General features: G+C 62.1%; 4 protein-coding genes across 4 annotated transcripts; 2 read left to right on the forward strand and 2 right to left on the reverse strand.

The window, feature by feature from the left end:
- Positions 1–523: 523 nt before the first annotated feature.
- LOC134173060 (uncharacterized) lies at positions 524–8,321 on the reverse strand. The gene is made up of 5 exons (XM_062636744.1): positions 8,176–8,321; positions 6,583–6,666; positions 6,141–6,477; positions 641–685; positions 524–575 (listed from the first exon to the last, which is right to left on the reverse strand). The coding sequence occupies exons 1-5, from the start codon at positions 8,267–8,269 to the stop codon at positions 524–526; spliced, it is 612 nt and encodes a 203-aa protein (XP_062492728.1). The 5' UTR covers positions 8,270–8,321.
- On the forward strand, positions 8,302–12,223 carry NDUFA3 (NADH:ubiquinone oxidoreductase subunit A3). The gene is made up of 4 exons (XM_062636746.1): positions 8,302–8,396; positions 9,782–9,856; positions 10,585–10,662; positions 12,098–12,223. Exons 1-4 carry the CDS (start codon positions 8,381–8,383, stop codon positions 12,187–12,189), a joined length of 261 nt encoding a protein of 86 aa, XP_062492730.1. The 5' UTR covers positions 8,302–8,380; the 3' UTR covers positions 12,190–12,223.
- Positions 12,224–13,406: 1,183 nt separating this feature from the next.
- Positions 13,407–21,078, reverse strand: HSPBP1 (HSPA (Hsp70) binding protein 1). The gene is made up of 7 exons (XM_062636743.1): positions 20,852–21,078; positions 18,646–18,850; positions 16,835–17,065; positions 15,837–15,992; positions 13,922–14,018; positions 13,651–13,762; positions 13,407–13,539 (listed from the first exon to the last, which is right to left on the reverse strand). Exons 1-7 carry the CDS (start codon positions 20,972–20,974, stop codon positions 13,462–13,464), a joined length of 1,002 nt encoding a protein of 333 aa, XP_062492727.1. The 5' UTR covers positions 20,975–21,078; the 3' UTR covers positions 13,407–13,461.
- Positions 21,079–22,021: 943 nt separating this feature from the next.
- On the forward strand, positions 22,022–26,467 carry KMT5C (lysine methyltransferase 5C). Its single transcript, XM_062636745.1, has 3 exons — positions 22,022–22,135; positions 24,283–24,445; positions 26,333–26,467. The coding sequence occupies exons 1-3, from the start codon at positions 22,125–22,127 to the stop codon at positions 26,465–26,467; spliced, it is 309 nt and encodes a 102-aa protein (XP_062492729.1). The 5' UTR covers positions 22,022–22,124.
- Positions 26,468–27,877: the final 1,410 nt, after the last annotated feature.

The raw sequence follows: 27,877 nt of genomic DNA on the forward strand, positions 1-27,877 counted from the left end.
CCATTGATACCCCCCCATTAACCCCCATTGACACCCCCCAGTGAATGGGGACCCCCCCATTGATACCCCCCCATTAACCCCCATTGATACCCCCCAGTGAATGGGATCCCCCCCATTGATACCCCCCAGTGAATGGGGCCCCCCCCATTGATACCCCCCCATTAACCCCCATTGACACCCCCCAGTGAATGGGGACCCCCCCATTAACCCCCATGGACCCCCCCCATTAACCCCCTTTCCCCCTCCCCCCACAGACCTCAGCTGGACTCAAGCCCCCCCCCTCCCGGACCAGCCCCCCCCTTGCTATAGGGGGGCCCCCCCCACCTCGGCTGCAGCCCCCCCCATCGCCGCCCCCCCCCCCACTTTGGGGGGGGTCACCCTGGGGGTGGGGGGCATCGCCCTCCTGATGCTCTGAGCCCCCCTCCCCCCATTGCATCCAGCACCCATTGAGGTACGTGGGGGATGGGGGGGGGGGGAGGGGCTGTGCATGTGCCCCCCCCCCCATTAATTAACGCGGTGTTAATTAGAGCATGAATATGGGGCGGTCGATGGCGGGGGGCCCTTCCCCCCCCCCCCTCCATCCCATAATAGCCTGGGAAGGGGGGGGAGGGAGGGCTCCACTACTGATGTCCTCATTGACCCTCCCCCAGGTGCTGCTGCCCCATAGATGTGGGGCTGGAGGAGGGTGACCCCCAACTGCCCCCCCCCCCCCCCAGGTGATGTGAGCCCCCCCCCCCCCTTAATTAAACACCTTTGGGAATGGGGTTGTGGTCCCATGGGTGCCCCCCCCACCTATGGGTGCTCCCCCCACTTATGGGTGCCCACCCAACTTATGGGTGCCCCCCCCACCTATGGGTGCACCCCCCACCTATGGGTGCCCCCCCCACTTATGGGTGCCCCCCCCACCCATGGGTGCCCCCCCCACCTATGGGTGCCCCCCACCCATGGGTGCCCCCCCCCACCTATGGGTGCCCCCCCACCCATGGGTGCCCCCCCCCACCTATGGGTGCCCCCCCCACCTATGGGTGCCCCCCCCACCTATGGGTGCCCCCCCCACCTATGGGTGCTCCCCCCACTTATGGCTGCCTCCCCCCCACCAATGGGTGCCCCCCCCACCTATGGGTGCCCCCCTCCACCTATGGGAGCGCCCCCCACCTATGGGTGCCCCCCCACCTACGGGTGCTCCCCCCACTTATGGGTGCCCCCCCTCCACCTATGGGAGCGCCCCCACCTATGGGTGCCCCCCCCACCTATGGGTGCTCCCCCCACCTATGGGTGCCTCCCCCCACTTATGGGTGCTCCCCCCACCAATGGGTGCTCCCCCCACCTATGGGTGCCTCCCCCCACTTATGGGTGCTCCCCCCAACTATGGGTGCCCCCCCCACCTATGGGTGCCTCCCCCCACTTATGGGTGCTCCCCCCAACTATGGGTGCCCCCCCCACCTATGGGTGCTCCCCCCAACTATGGGTGCCCCCCCCACCTATGGGTGCTCCCCCCACTTATGGCTGCCTCCCCCACACTTATGGGTGCCCCCCCCACCTATGGGTGCTTCCCCTTACTTATGGGTGCCACCCCACCTATGGGTGCCACCCCACCAGTGGGTGCCCCCCCCAACGATGGGTGCCCTCCCACCGATGGGTGCCCCCCCCAACGATGGGTGCCCCCCCCAACGATGGGTGCCGCCCCACCTATGGGTGCCCCCCCCCCAGCACTTGCAGTTGCTCACAGCAGTTTTTTGATGGGGATTTGGGGTGAAAAGAGGCTGAATTGGGTCAAACCCCACTGGAATTTGTCAAAATCCATGAGAATTGGGTCAAAATCCATCAGAATTGGGTCAAAATCCATCAGAATTGGGTCAAAATCCACCAGAATTATTTAAAATCCATCAGAATTGGTCAAACCCCACCAGAATTGGTCAAAACCCACCAGAATTGGTTAAAATCCATCAGAATTGGGTCAAAATCCAGCAGAATTGGTTAAAATCCATCAGAATTGAGTCAAAATACATCAGAATTGGGTCAAAATCCAGCAGAATTGGTTAAAATCCACCAGAATTGGTCAAAATCCATCAGAATTGGTTAAAATCCATCAGAATTGGGTCAAAATCCACCAGAATTATTTAAAATCCATCAGAATTGGTCAAACCCCACCAGAATTGGTCAAAACCCACCAGAATTGGTTAAAATCCATCAGAATTGGTCAAACCCCACCAGAATTGGTCAAAACCCACCAGAATTTGTTAAAATCCATCAGAATTGGTCAAAACCCACCAGAATTGGTTAAAATCCATCAGAATTCGGTCAAAATCCAGCAGAATTGGTTAAAATCCATCAGAATTGAGTCAAAATCCATCAGAATTGGGTCAAAATCCAGCAGAATTGGTTAAAATCCACCAGAATTGGTCAAAATCCATCAGAATTGGTTAAAATCCATCAGAATTGGGTCAAAATCCACCAGAATTATTTAAAATCCATCAGAATTGGTCAAACCCCACCAGAATTGGTCAAAACCCACCAGAATTGGTTAAAATCCATCAGAATTGGGTCAAAATCCAGCAGAATTGGTTAAAATCCATCAGAATTGAGTCAAAATCCATCAGAATTGGGTCAAAATCCAGCAGAATTGGTTAAAATCCATTAGAATTGGGTCAAAATCCAGCAGAATTGGTTAAAATCCACCAGAATTGGTTAAAATCCACCAGAATTGGTTAAGATCCATCAGAATTGGTTAAAATCCATCAGAATTGGTTAAAATCCATCAGAATTGGTTAAAATCCACCAGAATTGGTCAAAATCCACCAGAATTGGTCAAAATCCATCAGAATTGGTTAAAATCCATCAGAATTGGTTAAAATCCACCAGAACTGGTTAAAATCCATTCAGAATTGGGTCAAAATCCATCAGAATTGGTCAAAATCCATCAGAATTGGTTAAAATCCATCAGAATTGGTCAAAATCCACCAGAATTGGTTAAAATCCATCAGAATTGGTCAAAATCCACCAGAATTGGTTAAAATCCATTCAGAATTGGGTCAAAATCCATCAGAACTGGTTAAAATCCATCCGAATTGGGTCAACCTCCATCAAAACCCATCGGAACTGATGAAAATCCACCGAAAACGGGTCAGAATCCATCGGAATTGGTCCAAATTTGCTCCAAAAGCCCCCAGATTGGTTAAAACCGCGGGAAGCTGCTTTAAATCTCAGCGATTCACTCCAGATCCCTCAAAACCGGGTCAAAATCGCCCCAAATTGGGTCAAAATCGCCCCAAATTGGGTCAAAATCGCCCCAAATCGGCTCTGAGCCCCCCCCAGTCCCCATGGGGTGGGAGTGGGGACCCCCCCTTCAGAGCAGGGTGCAGCGGGGGGGGGGCGGAGGGGGGGGCAGGGGGGGGAGGGCTCCCATCAGCTCCAGGCTGCCCGGGGGGGGGGACCTCGAATGGGGCCCAATTGGGGGGGGCCCCAAAGGGGGGGTCCCAGGGGTTGGGGTCACGGGGGGAGACCCCGGATTCGGCCTCGGTGGCGCTGGCGATGGCGCCAATCGCGGCCAGGGGGGTTCTGGCCTCGTTATCGCGATAGGGGTGGGGTCAGGTCTCGTTATCGCGATAGGGGCGGATTCCGTCCTCGTTGTCACCCTAGGGATGGGTTCCGGCCCCTTTATCACCCTAGGTGCAGGTTCCAGCCTTGCTATCGCGAGAGGGGTGGGTTCCGGCCTCGTTATCATGATAGGGGCGGGCTTTGGCCTTGCTATCGCGATAGAGGCAGGTTCTGGTCTCGTTATCGCAATAGGGGAGGGTTCTGGCCTTGTTAGCGTGATAGGGGCGGGTTCTGGCTTTGCTATCGCGATAGAGGCAGGTTCTGGCCTTGTTATCGTGATAGGAACAGGTTCTGGTCTCGTTATCGTGATAGGGGCGGGTTCTGGCCTTGCTGTAGCGATAGAGGCAGGTTCCGGTCTCGTTATCGCGATAGGGGCGGGTTTTGGTCTCGTTATCATGCTGGGGGCGGGTTCCGGCCTTGCTGTCGTGATAGGAGCAGGCTCTGGTCTCGTTATCGCGATAGGGGCGGGTTCTGGCCTCGTTATCGTGATAGAGGCAGGTTCCGGTCTCCTTATCGTGATAGGAGCAGGTTCCAGTCTCGTTATCGCGATAGGGGTGGGTTTTGGCCTCGTTATTGTGCTGGGGGCGGGTTTTTGCCTCGTTATTGTGCTGGGGGCGGGTTCTGCCCTTGCTATCGCGATAGGGGCAGGTTCCGGTCTTGTTATTGCAATAGGTGCGGGGTCCGGCCTTGTTATCGTGATAGGGGCAGGTTCCGCTCTCGCTATCGCGATAGGGGCGGGTTCTGTCCCCGTTTCCGCTCTAGGGGCGGGTTCCGTCCCCGCTATCGCGATAGGGGCGGGTTTTGGCCTCGTTATCGTGCTGGGGGCGGGTTCTGCCCTTGCTATTGCGATAGAGGCGGGTTCCGGTCTCGCTATCGCGATAGGGGCGGGTTCCGGTCTCGCTATCGCGATAGGGGCGGGTTCCGTCCCCGTTTCCGCTCTAGGGGCGGGTTCCGTCCCCGCTATCGCGATAGGGGCGGGTTTTGGCCTCGTTATCGTGCTGGGGGCGGGTTCTGCCCTTGCTATCGCGATATTGCCGGGTTCCGGTCTCGCTATCGCGATATTGGCGGGTTCCGTCCCCGCTATCGCGATAGGGGCGGGGCCGGGCAGGACGCGGGTCTGGACGCCGCGGCCGCGCATGCGCAGCACGCCCGGGAGCTGCGCGAGGAGGGCGCGGGCGGAGGGGCAGGGCCCCACCGGCAGGGGGCGCTCGAAGGCGGTGACGTAAGCGGCGCGGAGCGAGAACAGCGACAGCCCCGAGGGGTGCGCGCGCAGCAGCGCCCCCAGCTGGCGGGAAAGGAGAGAGAGGTCCCCGTCCGGGAGGGGGGGGTGGGGGGCGCTGGGGGGCTGGGCACTGCTATGGGGCTGGGGAGCGCTATGGGGCTGGGGGGCGCTATGGGGCTGGGCACTGCTATGGGGCTGGGGGGCGCCATGGGGCTGGGGGCTGCTGTGGGGCTGGGGGCTGCTGGGGGTCTGGGGGCTGCTGTGGGGCTGGGACTTGCTATGGGGCTGGGGAGCGCTATGGGGCTGGGGGGCACTGTGGGGCTGGGGGCTGCTGTGGGGCTGGGGGCTGCTGTGGGGCAGGGACTTGCCGTGGGGCTGGGACTTGCTATGGGGCTGGGGGGCGCTATGGGGCTGGGGGGCGCTGTGGGGCTGGGGGCTGCTGTGGGGCTGGGACTTGCTGTGGGGCTGGGGACTGCTGTGGGGCTGGGGGGCGCCATGGGGCTGGGGGGCGCTATGGGGCTGGGGGCTGCTATGGGGCTGGGGGCTGATATGGGGCTGGGATTTGCTATGGGGCTGGGGACTGCTGGGGGTCTGGGGGCTGCTATGGGGCTGGGACTTGCTGTGGGGCTGGGGGCTGCTATGGGGCTGGGACTTGCTGTGGGGCTGGGGGGCGCTGTGGGGCTGGGGGCTGCTGTGGGGCTGGGGGGCGCTGTGGGGCTGGGGGGCGCTATGGGGCTGGGGGCTGCTGTGGGGCTGGGGGGCGCTGTGGGGCTGGGACTTGCTATGGGGCTGGGGGGCGCTATGGGGCTGGGGACTGCTGTGGGGCTGGGGGGCACTGTGGGGCTGGGACTTGCTATGGGGCAGGGGGCTGCTGTGGGGCTGGGGGTTGATATGGGGCTGGGGGCTTATATGGGGCTGGGGGGCGCTATGGGGCTGGGGGACGCTATGGGGCTGTGGACTGCTGTGGGGCTGGGGGCTGCTATGGGGCTGGGACTTGCTGTGGGGCTGGGGGCTGCTATGGGGCTGGGTCTTGCTGTGGGGCTGGGACTTGCTGTGGGGCTGGGGGCTGATATGGGGCTGGGGGCTAATATGGGGCTGGGACTTGCTATGGGGCTGGGGGCTGATATGGGGCTGCGGGGGCACTTGGGGGGATATGGGGGGCTGGGAGCCGCTATGGGGCATTGGGGTTGCTTGGGGGGCACTATGAGGCTGGGAGCCCCTGTGGGGCTGGGAACTGCTATGGGGTTGGGACTTACTATGGATCTCAGACTCGCTATGGGGCTGGGAGCTGCTATGGGGCTTGGGGGGTGTTTGGGGGGAGATGGAGGCCTGGGGGTGCTCTTGGGGGGAGATGTGGGGCAGGGAGGGGTCACGGGGGCACTTGTGGGTCCCAGCTATCGGGGGCCACTCCTCTCCCCATAGGGGGCTATGGGGAGCTTCAGGGGCTCTGGGCGCATGGGAGCCCTTCAGCCCCCATGGGGAGATGTGGGGCAGGGCCTGAGCTTGTGGGGCCCTGGATGTGTGGGGCTGGGGAGCAGGGCGGCTGCTGTGGGGCTTGGATGTGGGGGGCCCCTTCCTCGCCCGTGGGGCAGCCGTGGGGCAGAGGCCCCCATTGTGCCGAGGGGGGGCCTCTTCAGTTGGGGGGCGCGGGGCAGGAGCTGTGGGGAGAAAAGGGGGTGGGGGGGGGTTACTTATGGGGCTCCTGCCCCACAAGTCCCCCTCCTGCCCCACAAGTGTGGGTCCCAACCCCCCCCCCCATGTACCTGGGTGGGTGCTGGGGGGGTCCCCATAGGGCTCCAGCAGGTCCAAGGTGTCGAGGCCGACGCTGTCCACCCAGCGCAGTGGGGCTGGGGGGAGATGTGGGTCAGGGGGGAGATGGGGCAGCAATCGGGGTGCTGAGATCTATGGGGCAGGTCTATGGGGCAACAACAGGGGAAGTCTATGGGGCAGCAATGGGTGTTCCGGGATCTATGGGGCAGCAATGGGTGTTCCGGGATCTATGGGGCAGCAATGGGTGTTCTGGGATCTATGGGGCAGGTCTATGGGGCAGCCCCATAGATCAGCACTATGGGGCAGCAGCGGGTGTTCTGGGATATATGCAGCAGCAACGGCTGTTCCGGGCTCTATGGGCAACAATGAGAGTTGGGGGCGCTATGGGGCAGCCCTATAGATCAGCACTGTGGAGCAGCAATGGCTGTCCCGGGTCCATGGGGCAGGCCTATGGGGCAGGTCTCTAAAACAGCACTATGAGCAAGGCTATGGGGCAGGCTATGAGGCAGCGCTATGAGGCAGCAGTATGGGGCAGCGCTATGGGGCAGAGCTATGGGGCAGAGCTATGAGACAGAGCTATGGGGCAGAGCTATGAGGCAGAGCTATGGGGCAGGGCTATAGGGCGGGGCTATGGGGCAGAGCTATGGGGCAGCACTATGGGGCGGCAGGGGTATGGGGCAGGCTATGGGGCAGCGCTATGAGGCAGCGCTATGGGGCAGGGCTATGGGGCGGCAGGGCTATGGGGCAGCACTATGAGGCAGCGCTATGGGGCAGGGCTATGGGGCAGAGCTATGGGGCAGAGCTATGGGGCGGGGCTATGGGGCAGCGCTATGGGGCAGCGCTATGGGGCGGGGCTATGGGGCGGGGCTATGGGGCGGGGCTATGGGGCGGGGCTATGGGGCGGGGCTATGGGGCAGCGCTATGGGGCGGGGCTATGGGGCAGCGCTATGGGGCAGCGCTATGGGGCGGCAGGGCTATGGGGCAGCGCTATGGGGCAGCGCTACAGGACGCAGCTATGGGGCAGGGCTGTGTGACAGCGCTATGGGGCAGCGCTATGGGGCATGGGGCAGCGCTATGTGGCAGCGCTATGGGGCAGGCTATGGGGCAGAGCTATGGGGCGGGGCTATGGGGCAGGCTATGGGGCAGCGCTATGGGGCAGCGCTATGGGGCAGGCTATGGGGCAGCGCTATGGGGCAGCGCTATGGGGCAGCGCTATGTGGCAGCGCTATGGGGCAGGCTATGGGGCAGCGCTATGGGGCAGCGCTATGGGGCAAGCTATGGGGCAGGCTATGTGGCAGCGCTATGGGGCGGGGCTATGGGGCAGCGCTATGGGGCAGCGCTATGGGGCAGCGCTATGGGGCAGCGCTATGGGGCAAGCTATGGGGCAGGCTATGTGGCAGCGCTATGGGGCGGGGCTATGGGGCGGGGCTATGGGGCAGCGCTATGGGGCAGGCTATGGGGCAGGCTATGTGGCAGCGCTATGGGGCGGGGCTATGGGGCAGCGCTATGGGGCGGGGCTATGGGGCAGGCTATGGGGCAGCGCTATGGGGCAGGCTATGGGGCAGCGCTATGGGGCAGGCTCTTACCGCATCGCCCCCGGGGCTCTCCATGGGGCGCGACGCCGCTGGGGGGCAGCGCCCGCCCCTCCCCCGCCTTCCGCCGCGCCGCGCGCGCCGCCATCTTGTGGGGGGAGGGGCTCAACCCCGCCCCTCCCCCCCCGCGTGACCGCGCCCCTCCCCCGCTCTGACGTCACCGGGGGGAGGGGCCGCGCGGAGCCTGCTGGGAACCAAGATGGCGGCGCTGGGGCGTGAGTAAAGGGCGGGGGGGTGTTGGGGGTCCCATTGGGGTCTATGGGGTCTCTATGGGGCCTATGGGGGTCCCTATGGGGTGAATTAGGGTCACTATGGGGTGAATTAGGGTCCCTATAGGGTGTATGGGGTGAATTAGGGTCCCTATATGGTGTATGGGGTCCCTGTGGGGTGAATTGGGGTCCCTATGGGGTGAATTAGGGTCACTATGGGGTGAATTAGGGTCCCTATAGGGTGTATGGGGTGAATTAGGGTCCCTATATCGTGTATGGGGTCCCTGTGGGGTGAATTGGGGTCCCTATGGGGTCTGTTGGGTCCCTGTGGGGTGCATGGGGGTCAATATGGGGTACATGGAGGTCCCTATGGGGTTAATCATGGTCCCTATAGGGTGCATGGGGGTCCCTATAGGGTGCATGGGGGTCCCTATGGGGTGAATTGGGGTTCTTATGTAGTTTATAGGGGTCCTTGTAGGGTCTGTGGGGTCCCTATGGGGTGTTTGGGGTCCCTATGGGGTGAACTGGAGTCCCTATGGGGTCTATAGGGGTTCCTGTGGGGTCCCTATGGGGTCTGTGGGGACTCTATGGGGCTTATGGGCATCCCTATGCGGTCTATGGGGTCGCTATGGGGCGGATGGGGGTCCCTATAGGGTATTTGGGGTCCCTGTGTGGTTCATGGGGGTCTCTATGGGGTGTTTGAGCGTCTCTATGGGGTCCATATGGGGGTCCCTATGGGGTGGATGGGGGTCCCTATGTGGTTTATGGGGTCCCTGTGGGGTCTATGGGGTCCCTGTGGGGTGAATTGGGGTCCCTATGGGGTCTATAGGGGTCTCTGTGGGGTCCCTATGGGGTCTGTGGGGCTCCTATGGGGTTCCTGTGGGGTCCCTATGGGGTGAATTGGGGTCCTTATGAGGTCTATAGGGGTTCCTGTGGGGTCCCTATGGGGTCTGTGGGGACTCTATGGGGCTTATGGGCATCCCTATGTGGTCTATGGGGTCCCTATGGGGCGGATGGGGGTCCCTATAGGGTATTTGGGGTCCCTGTGTGGTTCATGGGGGTCTCTATGGGGTGTTTGAGCGTCTCTATGGGGTCCATATGGGGGTCCCTATGGGGTGGATGGGGGTCCCTATGTGGTTTATGGGGTCCCTGTGGGGTCTATGGGGTCCCTGTGGAGTCTATGGGGTCCCTGTGGGGTCTATGGCATCCCTATGGGGTGGATGGGGGTCCCTATGGGGTATATGAGGTCTCTATGTGGTGCATGGGGGTCTCTGTGGGATGTTTTGGGGCCCCTATAAGTTCCCTATGGGGTCTATGGGGTTCCTATGGGGTCTCTATGGGGCCCATAGGGGTCTCTATGGGGCAGTGACCCCCATGTCCCCCCCCACCAGGGCTCGGGGCCGCGCTCAGGAACCTCTGGGCCAAGGAGCCGGTGATCACCGTGAGCATCGGCATCGCTGCCCTGGGTGAGCGCTGGGCCAATGGGGAGAGGGCTTGGGGAGGGCGCGGCCAATGGGGAGGGGGCTTGGGGAGGGCTGGGCCAATGGGAAGAGAGCACTGGGCCAATGGGGAGGGGGCTTGGGGAGGGCGCAGCCAATGGGGAGGGGGCTTGGGGAGGGCGCAGCCAATGGGGAGAGAGCTTGGGGAGGGCGCAGCCAATGGGGAGAGGGCTTGGGGAGGGCTGGGCCAATGGGGAGAGGTCTTGGGGAGGGCGTGGCCAATGGGGAGGGGGCTTGGGGAGGGCGCGGCCAATGGGGAGAGAGCTTGGGGAGGGCGCGGCCAATGGGGAGAGGGCTTGGGGAGGGCGCAGCCAATGGGGAGAGGGCTTGGGGAGGGCGCGGCCAATGGGGAGAGGGCTTGGGGAGGGCGCGGCCAATGGGGAGGGAGCACTGGGCCAATGGGGAGGGGGCTTGGGGAGGGCGCAGCCAATGGGGAGGGGGCTTGGGAAGGGCACGGCCAATGGGGAGAGGGCTTGGGGAGGGCGCAGCCAATGGGGAGAGGTCTTGGGGAGGGCGTGGCCAACGGGGAGAGGGCTTGGGGAGGGCGCAACCAATGGGGAGAGGGCTTGGGGAGGGCGCGGCCAATGGGGAGAGGGATCTGGGAGGGCGCGGCCAATGGGGAGAGGGCTTGGGGAGGGAGGGTGCAAAGGGGGCGGGGCCAAGGAAGGGGCGGGGCTGACCCCATTGCCCCCCAGCCGTGGTGTCCCCGTTCATCAGCCCCTACACCAAGTACTCGGCCATGATCAACCAGGCGACGCCGTACACGTACCCGGGTACCCCAAACCCAGCCAGAACACCCCAAAACTGACCCAAACTGACCCAAAATACCCCAAAATACCCCAAAACTGACCCAAAACACCCCAAAACTGAGCCAAACTGACCAAAAACTTAGCCACAACACCCCAAAACTGAGCCAAAACACCCCCAAACTGAGCCAGAACACCCAAAACTGACCCAACATACCCCAAAACTGACCCAAACTGAGCCAAAACTGACCCAAAATACCCCAAAACACCCCAAAACTGACCCAAAATACCCCAAACTGACCCAAAATACCCCAAAACTGACCCAAAACACCCCCAAACTGAGTCAAACTGACCCAAAACACCCCAAAGTGAGCCAGAACACCCCAAAACTGAACAAAAACTGACCCAAAACTGAGCCAAAACACCCCAAAACTGACCCAAAACTGAACCAAAACACCCCAGAATACCCCAAAACTGACCCAAAAATGATCCAAAATACCCCCAAATACCCCAAAACTGACCCAAAATACCCCAAAACTGACACAAAACTGACACAAAATACCCCAAACTGACGCAAAACACCCCAAAACTGACCGAAAATAGCCCCAAACACCCCAAAACTGACCCAAAATACCCCAAAACACCCCAAACCTGACCCAAAACACCCCAAAACTGACCCAAAATACCCCAAATACTCCAAAACTGACCCAAAACACCCCAAAACTGACCAATACCCCAAACTGACACAAAACACCCCAAAACTGACCCAAAATACTCAAAACTGACCCAAAACGCCCCAAAACTGTCCCAAAACACCCCAAAACTGACCCAAAATACCCCCAAACTGAACCAAAACACCCCAAAACTGACCCAAAACGCCCCAAAACTATCCCAAAACACCCCAAAACTGACCCAAAATACCCCCAAACTGAACCAAAACACCCCAAAACTGACCCAAAACACCCCAAAACTGACCCAAAATAGCCCCAAACACCCCAAAACTGACCCAAAATACCCCCAAACACCCCAAAACTGACCCAAAATACCCCAAAACTGACACAAAACACCCCCAAACTGACCCAAAATACCCCAAAATTCCCCCCCCCAACACCCCCCTCTTTGCCCTCCCCCCACCCCCACTGCCCCCCCCCCTTTACCCCCCTCCCCCCCCTGCCCCATTCCCCCCCCCTCCATTTTATGGGGGTGGGGGACCCCCATAACCCCCCCCCCCACTGAACCCCCCCCCCTTTTTCCCCCTATGAGTCCTGGGGGGTGGGTTGGGGCCCCCCCATAACCAACCCCCCCCCCCGCCTTTTTTCCCTATGGGACCTTAAGGGGGTTCCCCCCCATAACCCCCAACCCCCCGTCCATCTCCCCCTATAGGACCTGAGGGGGGGGAGGGGGTGACCCCCATACCCCCTGCCCCACTGATCATCCCCCCCCCCCCTTTTTGCCCCCCCAGTGCCGCTGAGGGACGATGGGAACCTGCCGGAGGTCCCCTCCCACCCCTGTGACCCCCAAGGACCCAACCTCGAGTGGCTCAAGAGGCTCTGAAGGGGACCCCAATATATGGGGCAGACCCACATATATGGGGCAGACCCACATATATGGGGCAGACCCCAATATATGAGGGGGACACCCCATTGGGTGCCCCCCCCCAAATAAAGCTGTTGTCAATGGGGGTTTATTGGGGGGCTCAGTCGAAGGCGGGGGGGCAGCGCAGCAGCTTCTTGGGGGGGCTGGGGGGGGCCCATGGGGGGGAGGGGCAGGAGCTGGGCCCCTCCCCCTTCAGCTGGGGGAGAGAAGAAAGGGGGGGGACCCACATGGAAATGCATTGACCCCATTGAGCCCCATTGAGCCCGTGGAAACAGATTGACCCCATTGAGCCCCACTGAGCCCCATTGAAACACATTGACCCCATTGAGCCCCATTGAGCCCGTGGAAACAGATTGACCCCATTGAGCCCCACTGAGCCCCATTGAAACACATTGACCCCATTGAGCCCCATTGATCCCATTGAAACACATTGACCCCATTGAGACCCCATTGAGCCCCATTGAAACACATTCACCCCATTGAGACCCCATTGAGCCCCAGTGAGCCCCATTGAAACACATTCACCCCATTGAGCCCCATTGATCCCATTGAAACACATTGACCCCATTGAGCCCCATTGAAACACATTGACCCCATTGAAACCCCATTGAGCCCCACTGATTCCATTGAAACACATTGACCCCATTGAGCCTCATTGATCCCATTGAAACACATTGACCCCAGTGAGCCGAATTGAAACACATTGACCCCATTGAGACCCCATTGATCCCATTGAAACACATTGACCCCCAGTGAGCCCCATTGATCCCATTGAAACACATTGACCCCATTGATCCCATTGAAACACATTGACCCCATTGAGCCCCATTGAAACACATTGACCCCATTGAGCCCCATTGATCCCATTGAAACACATTGACCCCATTGAGACCCCACTGAGCCCCATTGAAACCCATTGACCCCATTGAGACCCCATTGATCCCATTGAAACACATTGAGCCCCATTGAGACCCCATTGAGCCCCATGGAAACACACTGACCCCATTGAGCCCCATTGAAACACATTGACCCCATTGAGCCCCATTGAAACACATTGACCCCATTGAGCCCCATTGATCCCATTGATCCCATTGAAACACATTGACCCTAGTGAGCCCCATTGACGTCAGCGATGACATCACGCCCTATATACCCAATCCCGGGCACAGACCCACCAGGTTTGGACCATTTATTACCCCTGGGGGGGGGGTGGATTTGGGGCTGCCCCCATCACCGGTCCATGCCCCCATCCTCGGGGGGGGTCTCAAAGCAAAGCTGCAGCAGCCGCTCACAATGCTCCAGCTCCTCCTGCCATGGAAAGGGGGGGTCTAAATGAGGGGCTCCCCCCCCCCAATTTTGGGGACCACCCCCTAATTTTGGGGACCCCCCCCCAAATTTTGGGGAAACCCCCCCCAATACCTGGAATTCCTCCCGGCCCCGCAGCAGCTCCCGGCGCTCCCGGAGCAGCTCCTCCAGCCCCAAGGGGGGGGCTCGGCATTCCCGGACCCCCTCTGGGAAGTCTGTGGCCAAACTGGGGGGGGGGGGGGAACCCCAAATTACCCCCACACCCCCCATAGGACTCCCCCATCCACCTCCCCCATCATGGGTTGGGGTTCCCCCCCCCTCCCCACCTGATGGTTATGGGGTGCCCCCCCCCTCCATGTTGGGGGTCCCGGTTTTGGGGTCCCACCTGCAGAGCGCCCCCAATGCGTGCTCATGGGCCCCATCGTGCTCCGTCCTCAGCAGCGCCCCCAGGCGGGCGATGGCTCCCCCCCGGCACAGGGGCTCTGGTGGGGGGCACAAAGAGGGGGGGGGGGGTCAGAGGGGAGGCCAAGAGGGATTTTGGGGAGGGGGGGTGGTCCCATGGGGTCCTCAAGGTGGGTTTAGGGGGTCCCAAAGGGGTTTGAGGGGTCCCCAATGGGGTTTTAGGGTCCCTATGGGGTTTTAGGGTCTCCATGGGGGTGTTTGGGGGTCCCCAATGGGGTTTTAGGGGTCCCCAATGGGGTTTTAGGGTCCCTATGGGCTTTTAGGGTCTCCATGGGGGTGTTTGGGGGTCCCCAATTGGGGTTTTAGGGTCCCTGTGGGGGGTTTGGGGGTCCCCAATGGGGTTTTAGGGTCCCTATGGGGTGGTTGGGGGTCCCCAATTGGGTTTTAGGGTCTCTATGGGGTGTTTGGGGGTCCCCAATTGGGGTTTTAGGGTCCCTGTGGGGGGTTTGGGGGTCCCCAATGGGGTTTTAGGGTCCCTATGGGGTGGTTGGGGGTCCCCAATGGGGTTTTAGGGTCCCTATGGGGGGTTTGGGGGTCCCCAATTGGGGTTTTAGGGTCCCTATGGGGTGTTTGGGGGTCCCCAATTGGGGTTTTAGGGTCCCTATGGGGTGTTTGGGGGTCCCCAATGGGGTTTTAGGGTCCCTATGGGGGGGTTGGGGGTCCCCAATGGGGTTTTAGGGTCCCTATGGGGTGTTTTGGGGTCCCCAATGGGGTTTTAGGGTCCCTATGGGGGTGTTTGGGGGGCCCCAATGGGGTTTTAGGGTCTCTATGGGGGGTGTTTGGGGGGCCCGGGTTGGGGGAATTGGGGGTCCCTATGGGGGTGGTCTATGGGGAGCCCATGGGCTAGGTGTCCATGGGGGTCCCTATGGGGGGGTCCACATGGAGGGTCCCTATAGGGGGTCCATGGGGCCAACCCTATGGGTGGGCGTTTGGGGATCCGGGGGGAGCCTTTATGAGGTCTCTATGGGGCGTTCCCCATGGGGTTCCCTATGGCGGGGTCCCTATGGGGTCTCTATGGGTGGGGTCCCTGGGGGTTCCCTAGGTGGTCTCTATGGGGGGTTCCCTATGGGGGGGTCCCTATGGGGGGGTTTCCCTATGGGGTCTCTGGGGGGGGGGGGGCTCTATGGGGTGGTCCCTATGGAGGGTTCCCTAGGGGGTCTCTATTAGGGTTTACCTATGGGGTCTCTATGGGGGGGGTTCCCTATGGGGTTCCCTATGGGGGGTTCCCTATGGGGTCCCTATGGGGGGGTCCCTATGGGAAGGGAGTCCCTAGGAGGTCTCTATGGGGTTCCCCTATGGGGGGTTCCCTATGGGGTTCCCTATGGGGTCCCTATGTGGTTCCCTATGGGAGGGTCCCTATGGGGTTTCCCGATGGCGGAGTCCCTATGGGGGGTCCCTATGGGGTCTCTATGGGGTTTCCCTATGGGAGGGTCCCTATGGGGGGTTCCCTATGGGGTCCCTATGTGGGGTTCCCTATGGGGGGGTCCCTATGGGGGCATCCCTATGGGGGGGTCCCTATGGGGGGGTCCCTATGTGGGGTTCCCTATGGGGTCCCTATGGGGGGATCCCTATGGGGGGGTCCCTATGGGGTTCCCGATGGGGGGTTCCCGATGGGGGGTTCCCTATGGGGTGTCCCTATGGGGGGGTCCCTATGTGGTTCCCTATGGGGGGGTCCCTATGGGTTCCCTATGGGGCTCCCTATGGGGGGATCCCTATGGGGTCCCCCCTATGGGTTTCCCTATGGGGGGGTTCCCTATGGGGTCCCTATGGGAGGGGTCCCTATGTGGTGTCCCTATGTGGGGTGTCCCTATGGGGGGGTCCCTCTGGGGCTCCCTCACCGCGCAGCCGGGGGTGCTCCCTCAGCAGGCTGTGCACCACGAAGGCCGCCCGGGCCCGCAGGGGGGGGTGGGGGCTCTGCAGGGCCCCCCCCAGCGCCTCCAGGCCCCCCAAGCGCTCAAACTGCTCCAGGCCGTGGGGCTGACCCCGCACCAGGCCTGGGGGGGAGGGGGGTCAGAGCCTGCACCCCCAAACCCCCACTCATCACCCCCAAACCCCCCCATCCCCCCAAAGCCCCCCTCATCCCCCCCCAACCCCCCCTCATCCCCCCCAAACCCCCCCTCATCCCCCCCCAAACCCCCTCTTTTCCCCCCAAACCCCCTCTTTCCCCCCCCAAACCCCCTCATTCCCCCCCCAAACCCCCTCTTTTCCCCCCCAAACCCCCTCTTTCCCCCCCAAACCCCCTCATTTCCCCCCAAAACCCCTCTTTTCCCCCCCAAACCCCCTCATTTCCCTCCCCAAACCCCCTCTTTCCCCCCCCAAACCCCCTCATCCCCCCCCAAACCCCCTTTCCCCCCAAAACCCCTCTTTCCCCCAACCCCCCCTTTCCCCCCCAAACCCCCATTTCCCCCCCCAAACCCCCCTTTTCCCCCCCAAACCCCCTTTTTTCCCCCCCAAACCCCCTTTTTTCCCCCCAAACCCCCTTTTCCCCCCCACCCCCCTTTCCCCCCCAAACCCCTCTTTTCCCCCCCCAAACCCCCTCTTTGCCCCCCCAAACCCCCTCCAATTCCCCCCAAACCCCCTCTCAGCGCCCCCAAACCCCCTCTCAGTGCCCCCAAACCCCCTCTCAGCACCCCCAAACCCCCTCTTTTACCCCCCAAACCCCCTCTTTTCCCCCCAAACCCCCTCTTTCCCCCCCCAAACCCCCTCACCCCCTCTTTTTCCCCCCCAAACCCCCTCTTTTCCCCCCCAAACCCCCTCATCCCCCCCAAACCCCCTCATCCCCCCCAAACCCCCTCATCCCCCCCCAAACCCCCTCATCCCCCCCAAACCCCCTTACAGGAGATCGCGAACAGCGCCCGGTTCGGCACCCGGGGGTCGGGGTCGGGGTCCCCCCGCAGCGCCTCCAGCAGCGGCTGCAGCGCCCCCAGCGTCAGCGCCCGGAACTGCGCCTCGGGCAGGTTCTGAGCGCAAGCCCCCAGCACCCGAGCGGCCCCTGCACGTAACGGGGGGGGCAGGGGGGGGCGCAGCAGCCCCACAACCACCTCCAGCCCCCCAAGGGAGCAGAAGTCTATGGGGGGAACGGAGAGTAAATGGGGGGGGAACAGAGAGTAAATGGGGGGGGTCCCTATGGGGGGGTCCCCATAAAGCACAACCCGGGGGGGGGCACAGAGAGTAAATGGGGGGGGGGGTCCTTATGGGGGGGGGGAACAGAGAGTAAATGGGGGGGTTCCTATGGGGGGGGAACAGAGAGTAAATGGGGGGGGAACAGAGAGTAAATGGGGGCAGGGGGTCCCTATTGGGGGGGGGGAACAGAGAGTAAATGGGGGGGGTCCCTATGGGGGGGGGAACAGAGAGTAAATGGGGGGGGCATCCCTATGGGGGGGGTCCCCATAAAGCACAACCTGGACACCCCCCCCATGCACCCGAATGGGCCCCCCCCAAATGTATATAGGTATGTACATACATATATATACGTGTGTATGTATGGGGGGGGGGGCCTCGTAGACCCTAAGCACCCCCCCAACACTGACCCCCCCTCCCCATGCACCCAAATGGGCCCCCCAAACTCCCCCACCAGCCCCTATGCAAATCTCTCCCTCTATATTTGCATACGCATAAGTGTCTATACATATATATATATACACCTCCTATGTCTATAGGGGTAGTCTATACATAGAGATACACATAACCTAAATCTATATATACACATGTATATAAATTATGTATAGGGGCATATATGGCCTCAGTCTATACATAGCAGTATATATAGCTTAAGCCTATATATAGTGGTATATATAGTCTAAGTCTATATATAGGGATACATATAACCTAAATCCATACGTATATATATGCTTTAAATCTATGTATAGGGGTGTATATAGCCTCAGTCTGCACATAGTAGTATACATATATATAGTGGTACATATACTATATAGTCTCCTATGTATAGGAGAGGCTACGTATAGTGGCATATACACCTTAAGCTTATGTATAGGGCTATATACAGTCTAAGTCTATAGATAGGGGCATATACACTCTAAGTGTATATATAAGCATATATATGCCTTAAGTCTATGTATAGGGATGTATATAGCCTCAGTGTATGCATAGGAGACTATATAGGCTAAGTCTATACACAGGGGGTGTATGTACCCCCAGTCTATACATCGGGGTGTATATACCCCCAGTCTATGTATAGGGGTGTATATACCCCCATTCTATCCATAGGGGTGTATATACCCCCAGTCTATACATCGGGGTGTATATACCCCCAGTCTATACATAGGGGTGTATATACCCCCAGTCTATGTATAGAAGTGTATATACCCCCAGTCTATACACAGGGGTGTATATACCCCCAGTCTATACATCGGGGTGTATATACCCCCAGGTCTATGTATAGAGGTGTATATACCCCCAGTCTATGCATAGGGGTGTATATACCCCCAGTCTATACATTGGGGTGTATATACCCCCAGTCTATACATTGGGGTGTATACACCCCCAGGTCTATGTATAGGGGTGTATACACCCCCAGCCCATACATTGGGGTGCACACACCCCCAGTCTCTGTACAGGGACACCCACACCACAGCCCCAGACCCCATCACCCCCCTCCCTGGACCCCATTACCCCCCCTCCCCTCACCTTTAGCATTATCCAGGCTCTCACACAGCTCCGCCAGCTCCTCCAGGGCCTGCTCGTGGGCTCCGGGCCCCCCCGGGCCCCCCTTGGGTTCCTCCTCCTCCGGGTACGGCCCCCCCAGCACATCCAGGCAGCGCCGCAGCTCCTCCAGCTCCCCCCCGGTGCCCCCCATGGCCTCGGCCACGGCCGCCCTCAGCCACCGCTGCCGCTGCGGGGACACAGGGGACCGGTGGGTGCCATTGGGGAATCCCTTGGGTGCCATTGGGGTCCCCCTTGGGTGCCATTGGGGACCCCCTTGGGTGCCATTGGGTGCCACTGGAGTCCCGTTGGGTGCCACTGGGGCCCCTTGGGTGCCATTGGGGTCCCGTTGGGTGCCATTGGGATCCCCCTTGGGTGCCATTGGAGTCCCGTTGGGTGCCATTGGGGACCCCCTTGGGTGCCATTGGGGACCCCCTTGGGTGCCATTGGGGTCCCCGTTGGGTGCCATTGAGGACCCCCTTGGGTGCCATTGGGGTTCTCGTTAGGTGCCATTGGGGACCCCCTTGGGTGCCATTGGGGACCCCCTTCGGTGCCATTGGGGACCCCCTTGCGTGCCATTGGGGACCCCCTTGGGTGCCATTGGGGCCCCTTGAGTGCCATTGGGTCCCGTTGGGTGCCATTGGGGTCCTCGTTGGGTGCCATTGGGGTCCCCCTTGGGTGCCATTGGGTCCCGTTGGGTGCCATTGGGGACCCCCTTGGGTGCCATTGGGGACCCCATTGGGTGCCATTGGAGACCCCGTTGGGTGCCATTGGGGACCCCCTTGGGTGCCATTGGGGTCCCGTTGGGTGCCATTGGGGTCCCCCTTGGGTGCCATTGGGGTTCTCGTTAGGTGCCATTGGGGACCCCCTTGGGTGCCATTGGGGTCCCCATTGGGTGCCATTGGGGTCCCCCTTGGGTGCCATTGGGGACCCCCTTGGGTGCCATTGGGGTCCCCCTTGGGTGCCGTTGGGGTCCATTGGGTGCCATTGGGGACCCCCTTGGGTGCCATTGGGGTCCATTGGGTGCCATTGGGGACCCCCTTGGGTGCCATTGGGGACCCCCTTGCGTGCCATTGGGGACCCCCTTGAGTGCAATTGGGGAGCCCCTTGGGTGCCATTGGGGTCCCCCTTGGGTGCCATTGGGGTCCCATTGGGTGCCATTGGGTCCCGTTGGGTGCCATTGGGGCCCCGTTGCGTGCCATTGAGGACCCCCTTGGGTGCCATTGGGGAGCCCCTTGGGTGCCATTGGGTCCCGTTGGGTGCCATTGGGGCCCCGTTGGGTGCCATTGGGGACCCCCTTGGGTGCCACTGGGGACCCCCTTGGGTGCCATTGGAGCCCCTTGGGTGCCATTGGGGAGCCCCTTGGGTGCCATTGGGGAGCCCCTTGGGTGCCATTGGGGACCCCCTTGGGTGCTATTGGGGCCCATTGGGTGCCATTGGGGACCCCCTTGCGTGCCATTGGGGTCCCCATTGGGGTCCCCATTGGGTGCCATTGGGGCCCCGTTGGGTGCCATTGGGGACCCCCTTGGGTGCCATTGGGGCCCCGTTGCGTGCCATTGAGGACCCCCTTGGGTGCCATTGGGTCCCGTTGGGTGCCATTGGGGTCCTCGTTGGGTGCCATTGGGGTCCTCGTTAGGTGCCATTGGGGTCCCCCTTGGGTGCCATTGGGGTCCCGTTGGGTGCCATTGGGGTCCCCCTTGGGTGCCATTGGGGTCCCCCTTGGGTGCCATTGGGGTCCCGTTGGGTCCCATTGGGGTCCATTGGGTGCCACTGGGGACCCCCTTGGGTGCCATTGGAGTCCCGTTGGGTGCCATTGGGGCCCCTTGGGTGCCATTGGGTCGCCGCTGGGTGCCATTGGGGCCCGTTGGGTGCCATTGGGGCCCCTTGGGTGCCATTGGGGCCCCGTTAGGTGCCATTGGGGCCCCTTGGGTGCCACTGGAGTCCCGTTAGGTGCCACTGGGGTCCCATTGGGGTCCCCGTTGGGTGCCATTGGGGTCCCTTGGGTGCCATTGGGGTGTCCGATGGGTGCCATTGGGGTCCCTGTTGGGTGCCACTGGGTCCCGTTGGGTAGCACTGGGGCCCCGTTGGGTGCCACTGGGGTCCCCTTGGGTGCCATTGGTTCCCCGTTGGGTGCCATTGGAGTCCCACTGGGTGCTCCTGACCCCCCCCCGGAGCCCCGGTCCCCGCTCACCTCCTCGCCCATGGGCTCCCGGGGCGGCCTTTGGGGCTCTCCGGCCGTCACCGCCATCTCCAGCAGCCCCTGCAGGGAGCGGGGGGGTTCTCGGGGGGGGTCCCCGCCGCCTCCGGCCTCCATCGCCACCGGTACCGGCACCCAAAGGAGCCCAACGGGAGCCTCAGAGCCGCACGCTGCCGCTGGGCGCAGCCATGTTGCCCTGGGCTGCCGCTCACGTGACGGGAGGTGGGCGTGGCTTACGGCATAATGGCCTCCCCCCCCCCCCCCGCTTTGTTCTCATTGTGCGATGAGCGGCAGCTCCGTCCGCCAATGGGAGCGGCGGAGAGGCGGGAGGAGCGTGCGGCACCCACCCAATCGGAGCTACGAGGAGGGCGGTTCCAACCAATCCACGGCCGAGGGGCGGGCCGGTGGTGAAGGGAGATGATTGGAGGGAGGAAGGGAGAGGAGGCGACGCCCCGCCCCTCCGGGCCGCCAAGCAGCCAATCAGCGCGGCGCGACGGAGGGCGGGCGGCCAATGGGGATGGCGGGGAGCCGCGCGGCACCGGCACGGCGGCGGCGGCGGCGGCGGGGGGGGCGGTCCGGGCCCGGGCCCGGTGCTCCCGGCAATGGGGTCCGGGTAGGGCCCAGCTGCAGAGAGGAGGTACCGGGGTGGGGGGGGGGGGTGTTTATGGTTCCCCCCTCTTCCCCGTTCGGTTCCGTCCGGTTCCGTTCGGCTCCGTTCGGTTCCGTTCACCCCGGGCCCGGTACCGGTGCTCCCTGCAATGGGGTCCGGGTAGGGCCGAGCTGCAGAGCGGAGGTACCGGGGTGGGAAGGCGAGGGGGGGGGGCCGGTTCGGTTCCGCCCGGTTCCATTGGGTTCCGTTGGGTTCCATTCACCCCGGGCCCGGTACCGGTGTTCCCTGCAATGGGGTCCGGGTAGGGACCAGCTGCAGAGCGGAGGTACCGGGGTGGGAAGGCGGGGAGTGGGCCCGGTTCGGTTCCGTTCGGCTCCGTTCGGTTCCGTTCACGCCGGGCCCGGTACCGGTGCTCCCGGCAATGGGGTCCGGGTAGGGCCGAGCTGCAGAGCGGAGGTACCGGGGTCGGAAGGGGGGGGGGAGGCCCGGTTCGGTTCCGTTCGGTTCCGTCCGGTTCCGTTGGGTTCCTTTGGGCTCCGCTGACGCCGGGCCCGGTTCCGGTTGCAGCGGCGGGTGACGGCGCGGGAGCTGTGCGAGAACGATGACCTGGCCACGAGCCTCGTGCTGGACTCGGTGCTCGGCTTCCGCACGCACAAGATGGGCGTGAGGTGAGGATGGAACGGGGCGGGGCGGGGGGCGTGGCCTCGGAGGGGGCGGGGTTTGGGCGATGGGGGCGTGGCTTGGTGGAGGCGGTGTGGTTTGGGCAATGGGGTCGCGTTGTGCCAGGATACCGGGGGGGCGTGGCCTAAGAGGGGGTGGGGTTTGTGTCATGGGGTGGTAAGGGGTTAAGAGGCGTGGCTTCACCCTGAGGGCGTGGCTTGGCTTTGAGGGCGTGGCTTGGGCAATGGGGTCGCGTTGTGCCAGGATACCGGGGGGGGGGGCGTGGCCTCAGAGGGGGCGGGGTTTGGGCAATGGGGTCGCGTTGTGCCAGGATACCGGGGGGGGGGCGTGGCCTCGGAGGGGGCGGGGTTTGTGCGATGGGGGCGTGTTAGGGGTTAGGGTTAGGAGGCGTGGCTTGGTAGGGGGGCGGGAGTTCGCGCTGAGGGCGTGGCTTGGAGGAGGGGGCATGGTTTGGGCAATGGGGTCGGGTTGTGCCAGGATACCGGGGGGGGGCGTGGCCTCAGAGGGGGCGGGGTTTGTGTCATGGGGTGGTGTTAAGGGGTTGGGAGGCGTGGCTTCACCCTGGAGGGCGTGGCTTGGCTTTGAGGGCGTGGCTTGGGCAATGGAGTCGGGTTGTGCCAGGATACGGTGGGGGCGTGGCCTCAGAGGGGGCGGGGGTTGTGCAATGGGGGCGTGTTAAGGGGTTAGGAGGCGTGGCTTCACCATGAGGGCGTGGCTTGGCTTTGAGGGCGTGGCTTGGGCAATGGGGACGCGTTGCCAGGCTACCGGGGGGGGCGTGGCCTCAGAGGGGGCGTGGCTTGGTGATGGGGGAGTGGGAGTTCACGGTGAGGGCGTGGCTTGGTGGAGGGGGCGTGGTTTAGGCAATGGGGGAGCGTTCCCAAGCTACCGGGAGGGGGCGTGGCCTCAGAGGGGGCGGGGGTTGTGCAATGGGGGCGTGTTTAGGGGTTAGGAGGCGTGGCTTGGTGATGGAGGGGCGGGAGTTCGCGCTGAGGGCGTGGCTTGGGGGAGGGGGCGTGGCCTGGTCCATAGGGGGCGTGGCTTGGTGCAGAGTGTGGGCTTGGCTTTGCATTTGTGGGCGTGGTTTGGTCCCGGATGGGTGTCCATAGAGGGGGCGTGTCTGCTCTGAGGGGGCGTGGCTTGGCGGGCTGTGGGTGGGTGTGGCTGGATGTCCATAGAGTGGGTGGGTCTGTTCTGAGGGGGGGCGTGGCTCTGCCCATAGGGGGCGTGGCTGTGGGGGGGGAGGGGGGGTGTCCTTTGGGGGCATGGTTTGGTCCTGGGTGGGTGCCCATAGAGGGGGCGTGGCTCTGCCCATAGGGGGCGTGGCTTAGTGCTGAGTGTGGGCGTGGCTTTTCCGGGGGGGCGTGGTTTGGTCCTGGCTGTGTGTCCATAGAGGGGGCGTGGCTCTGCCCATAGGGGGCGTGGCTTGGCTGGGGGGCGTGGCTCGACCCATAGGGGGCGGGGGGGGGGTGTTCCTTTGGGGGCGTGGTTTGGTCCCGGGTGGGTGCTCATAGAGGGGGCGTGGCTCTGCCAATAGGGGGCGTGGCTTGGGGGTGGAGTGGCTGTGCCCATGGGGAGCGTGGCTCTGCCCATGGAGGGCGTGGCGGGGGCGGGCTCTGCCCATGGGGGAGCGTGGCTTGGGGGGGCGTGGCTGTGCCCATAGGGGGCGTGGCTCTGCCCATAGGGGGCATGGCTCTGAAGGGGGGGGGGCGTGGCTCTGCCCATGGAGGGCGTGGCGGGGGCGGGCTCTGCCCATAGGGGGCGTGGCTCTGCCCATAGGGGGCGTGGCTCTGCCCATGGAGAGGCGTGGCTCTGCCCATGATGGGGCGTGGCTTGGCGAGGGGGGGGCGTGGCTCTAACCATGGAGGGCGTGGCGGGGGGGGCGGGCTCTGCCCATAGGGGGCGTGTCTCTGACCATGGAAGGCGTGGCTGGGGGGGGCGTGGCTCTGCCCATAGGGGGCGTGGCTTGGCGGGTTGGGCGTGGCTCTGTCCATGGATGGCGTGGCTTGGCGGGTTGGCCTGGCTGTGCCCATAGGGGGCGTGGCTTGGGGTGGGCGTGGCTCTGCCCATAGGGGCGTGGCTTGGCGGGGGCGTGGCTGGGGGGTGGGCGTGGCCTCGATGCTCCCGTTGCCCGCAGCCCCCTTCCCGCGCTGCGCCGCCCCCACCTCCTTCGCGCCGCCGTGGACTCGTTCCGGCGCCGCCGGGACCCGGAAGCCGCGTGGCGCGCGCTGAGCGCGGCCTGGGCGGGGCCCTACTTCCGGCAGCGACGCCCCGCCCAGAGGGCGGCCCTCAAGAGCCACGTGAGCCGCTGGGGGGCGCTGCGGGGGGGGGGTCGCTATGGGGCGCGCTATGGGGCAATGGGTGTTCTCTATGGGGCACGGTATGGGGTAATGGGTGCTCTCTATGGGGCATGGGGTGTTCTCTATGGGGCACGCTATGGGGCAATGGGTGTTCTCTATGGGGCATGCTATGGGGAGCGCTATGGGGCAATGGGTGTTCTCTATAGGGCACGCTATGGGGAGCGCTATGGGGCAATGGGTGTTCTCTATGGGGCATGCTATGGGGAGCGCTATGGGGCAGGGGGTGTTCTCTATGGGGCAATGGGTGTTCTCTATGGGGCGCTCTATGGGGCAATGGGTGTTCTCTATGGGGCGCGCTATGGGGCAGGGAGTGTTACCTATGGGGCACGCTATGGGGCAGGGGGTGTTCTCTATGGGGCGCGCTATGGGGCAGGGGGTGTTCTCTATGGGGCAATGGGTGTTCTCTATGGGGAGCACTATGGGGCAATGGGTGTTCTCTATGGGCACGCTATGGGGCAATGGGTGTTCTCTATGGGCACGCTATGGGGCAGGGGGTGTTCTCTATGGGGCAATGGGGTGTTCTCTATGGGCGCGCTATGGGGCAATGGGTGTTCTCTATGGGGCACGCTATGGGGCAATGGGTGTTCTCTATGGGCACGCTATGGGGCACGGGGTGTTCTCTATAGGCCACGCTGAGGGGCAATGGGTGTTCTCTATGGGGCAATGGGTGTTTTCTATGGGGCATGCTATGGGGCACGCTATGGGGCAGGGGGTGTTCTCTATGGGGCAATGGGGTGTTCTCTGTGGGCGCGCTATGGGGCACGAGGTGTTACCTATGGGGCATGCTATGGGGCAATGGGTCTTCTCTATGGGGCACAGTATGGGGCAATGGGTGTTCTCTATGGGGCACGGTATGGGGTAATGGGTGTTCTCTATGGGGCATGGGGTGTTCTCTATGGGGCACGCTATGGGGCAATGGGACAATGGGGCACGCTATGGGGCTGTGGGGTCTCTGGGGCGGGGGGTCTCTATGAGGTGGGGGTCTCTATGGGGCGGGGGGTCTCTATGGGGCAGTGGTGTTCTATGGGGCTGGGGGGTCTCTATGGGGCAGGGGGTCTCTGTGGTGGGGGGTTTCTCTATGGAGCATGGGGGTCTCTATGGGGCATGGGGGTCTCTATGGAGCATGGGGGTCTCTATGGGGCATGGGGGTCTCTATGGGGCATGGGGGTCTCTATGGGGCATGGGGGTCTCTGTGGTCCAGGGGGGTCTCTATGGGGCGGGGGGGGGTCTCTATGGCACAGGGGGTCTCTATGGGGCAGGGGGTTCTCCATGGGGCAGGGGTTCTCTATGGGGCAGGGGTGTTCCCTATGGGGCAGGGGGGTTCTCTGTGGGGCAGGGGGGTTCCCTATGGGGCAGGGGGTTCCCTATGGGGCAGGGGGGTTCCCTATGGGGCAGGGGGTTCTCTATGGGGCAGGGGGGGTCTCTATGGGGCAGGGGGTTCTCTATGGGGCAGGGGGGGTCTCTATGGGGCAGGGGGGCTCCCTATGGGGCAGGGGGGTTCTCTATGGGGCAGGGGGGTTCTCTATGGGGCAGGGGGGTTCTCTATGGGGCAGGGGGGTCTCTGTGGGGCAGGGGTTCTCTATGGGGCAGGGGTTCCCTATGGGGAAGGGGGTTCTCTATGGGGCAGGGGGGTTCCCTATGGGGCAGGGGGGTTCTCTATGGGGCAGGGGGTTCCCTATGGGGAAGGGGGTTCCCTATGGGGCAGGGGGGTTCTCTATGGGGCAGGGGGGTTCCCTATGGGGCAGGGGGGGTCTCTATGGGGCAGGGGGGTTCTCTATGGGGCAGGGGGGTTCTCTATGGGGCCATTGACCCCCGGCTGCCCCCCAGCTGCTGCGGTACCTGCGGGTGCTGCTGCCCGAGAGCGGGGTCTGCATCCAGCGCTGCTGGCGCTACTCAAGCGAGAGCAACGGCGCCCGCGTCGTCTCCACCCGCGCCTGGTACGGCCCCAGAGACACCCCATAGACACCCCATAGACACCCCATAGGCACCCCATAGGCACCCCATAGACACCCCATAGGCACCCCATAGATACCCCATAGACACCCCATAGATACCCCATAGACACCCCATAGATACCCCATAGACACCCCATAGGCACCCCATAGGCACCCCATAGACACCCCATAGATACCCCATAGACACCCCATAGACACCCCATAGGCACCCCATAGACACCCCATAGATACCCCATAGATACCCCATGGACACCCCATAGATACCCCATAGATTCCCCATAGACACCCCATGGACACCCCATAGATACCCCATAGATACCCCATAGACACCCCATAGACACCCCATGGACACCCCATGGACACCCCATAGGCACCCCATAGACACCCCATAGATACCCTATACACACCCCATAGATACCCCATAGACACCCCATAGACACCCCATAGATACCCTATACACACCCCATAGATACCCCATAGACACCCCATAGACACCCCATAGATACCCTATACACACCCCATAGACACCCCATAGACACCCCATAGATACCCCATAGACACCCCATAGACACCCCATAGATACCCCATAGACACCCCATAGATACCCCATAGATACCCCATAGACACCCCATAGACACCCCATGGATACCCTATAGACACCCCATAGGCACCCCATAGATACCCCATAGACACCCCATAGACACCCCATAGACACCCCATAGATACCCCATAGACACCCCATAGACACCCCATAGATACCCCATAGATACCCCATAGACACCCCATAGACACCCCATAGATACCCTATAGACACCCCATAGGCACCCTATAGATACCCCATAGACACCCCATAGATACCCCATAGACACCCCATAGACACCCCATAGACACCCCATAGATACCCCATAGACACCCTATAGACACCCCATAGACACCCCATAGACACCCTATAGACACCCCATAGATACCCCATAGGCACCCCATAGACACCCCATAGATACCCCATAGACACCCCATAGATACCCCATAGACACCCCATAGATACCCCATAGAGCCCTATAGACACCCTATAGATACCCCATGGATACCCCATAGAGCCCTATAGACACCCTATAGATACCCCATGGATACCCCATAGAGCCCTACAGACACCCTATAGACACCACATAGATACCCCATAGATACCCCATAGACACCCTATAGATACCCCATAGAGCCCTATAGACACCCTATAGATACCCCATAGATACCCCATAGAGCCCTATAGACACCCTATAGATACCCCATGGATACCCCATAGAGCCCTCTAGACACCCTATAGATACCCCATAGAGCCCTATAGACACCCCATAGGTACCCCATAGATGCCCCATAGAGCCCTACAGGCACCCCATAGGTACCCCATGGATACCCCATA

This window comes from Pezoporus occidentalis, unplaced genomic scaffold (assembly GCF_034315485.1).
Source record: "Pezoporus occidentalis ecotype Australia unplaced genomic scaffold, CSIRO_AGI_Poc_V1 ctg490, whole genome shotgun sequence".
In the NCBI taxonomy this organism is placed as follows: domain Eukaryota; kingdom Metazoa; phylum Chordata; class Aves; order Psittaciformes; family Psittacidae; genus Pezoporus; species Pezoporus occidentalis.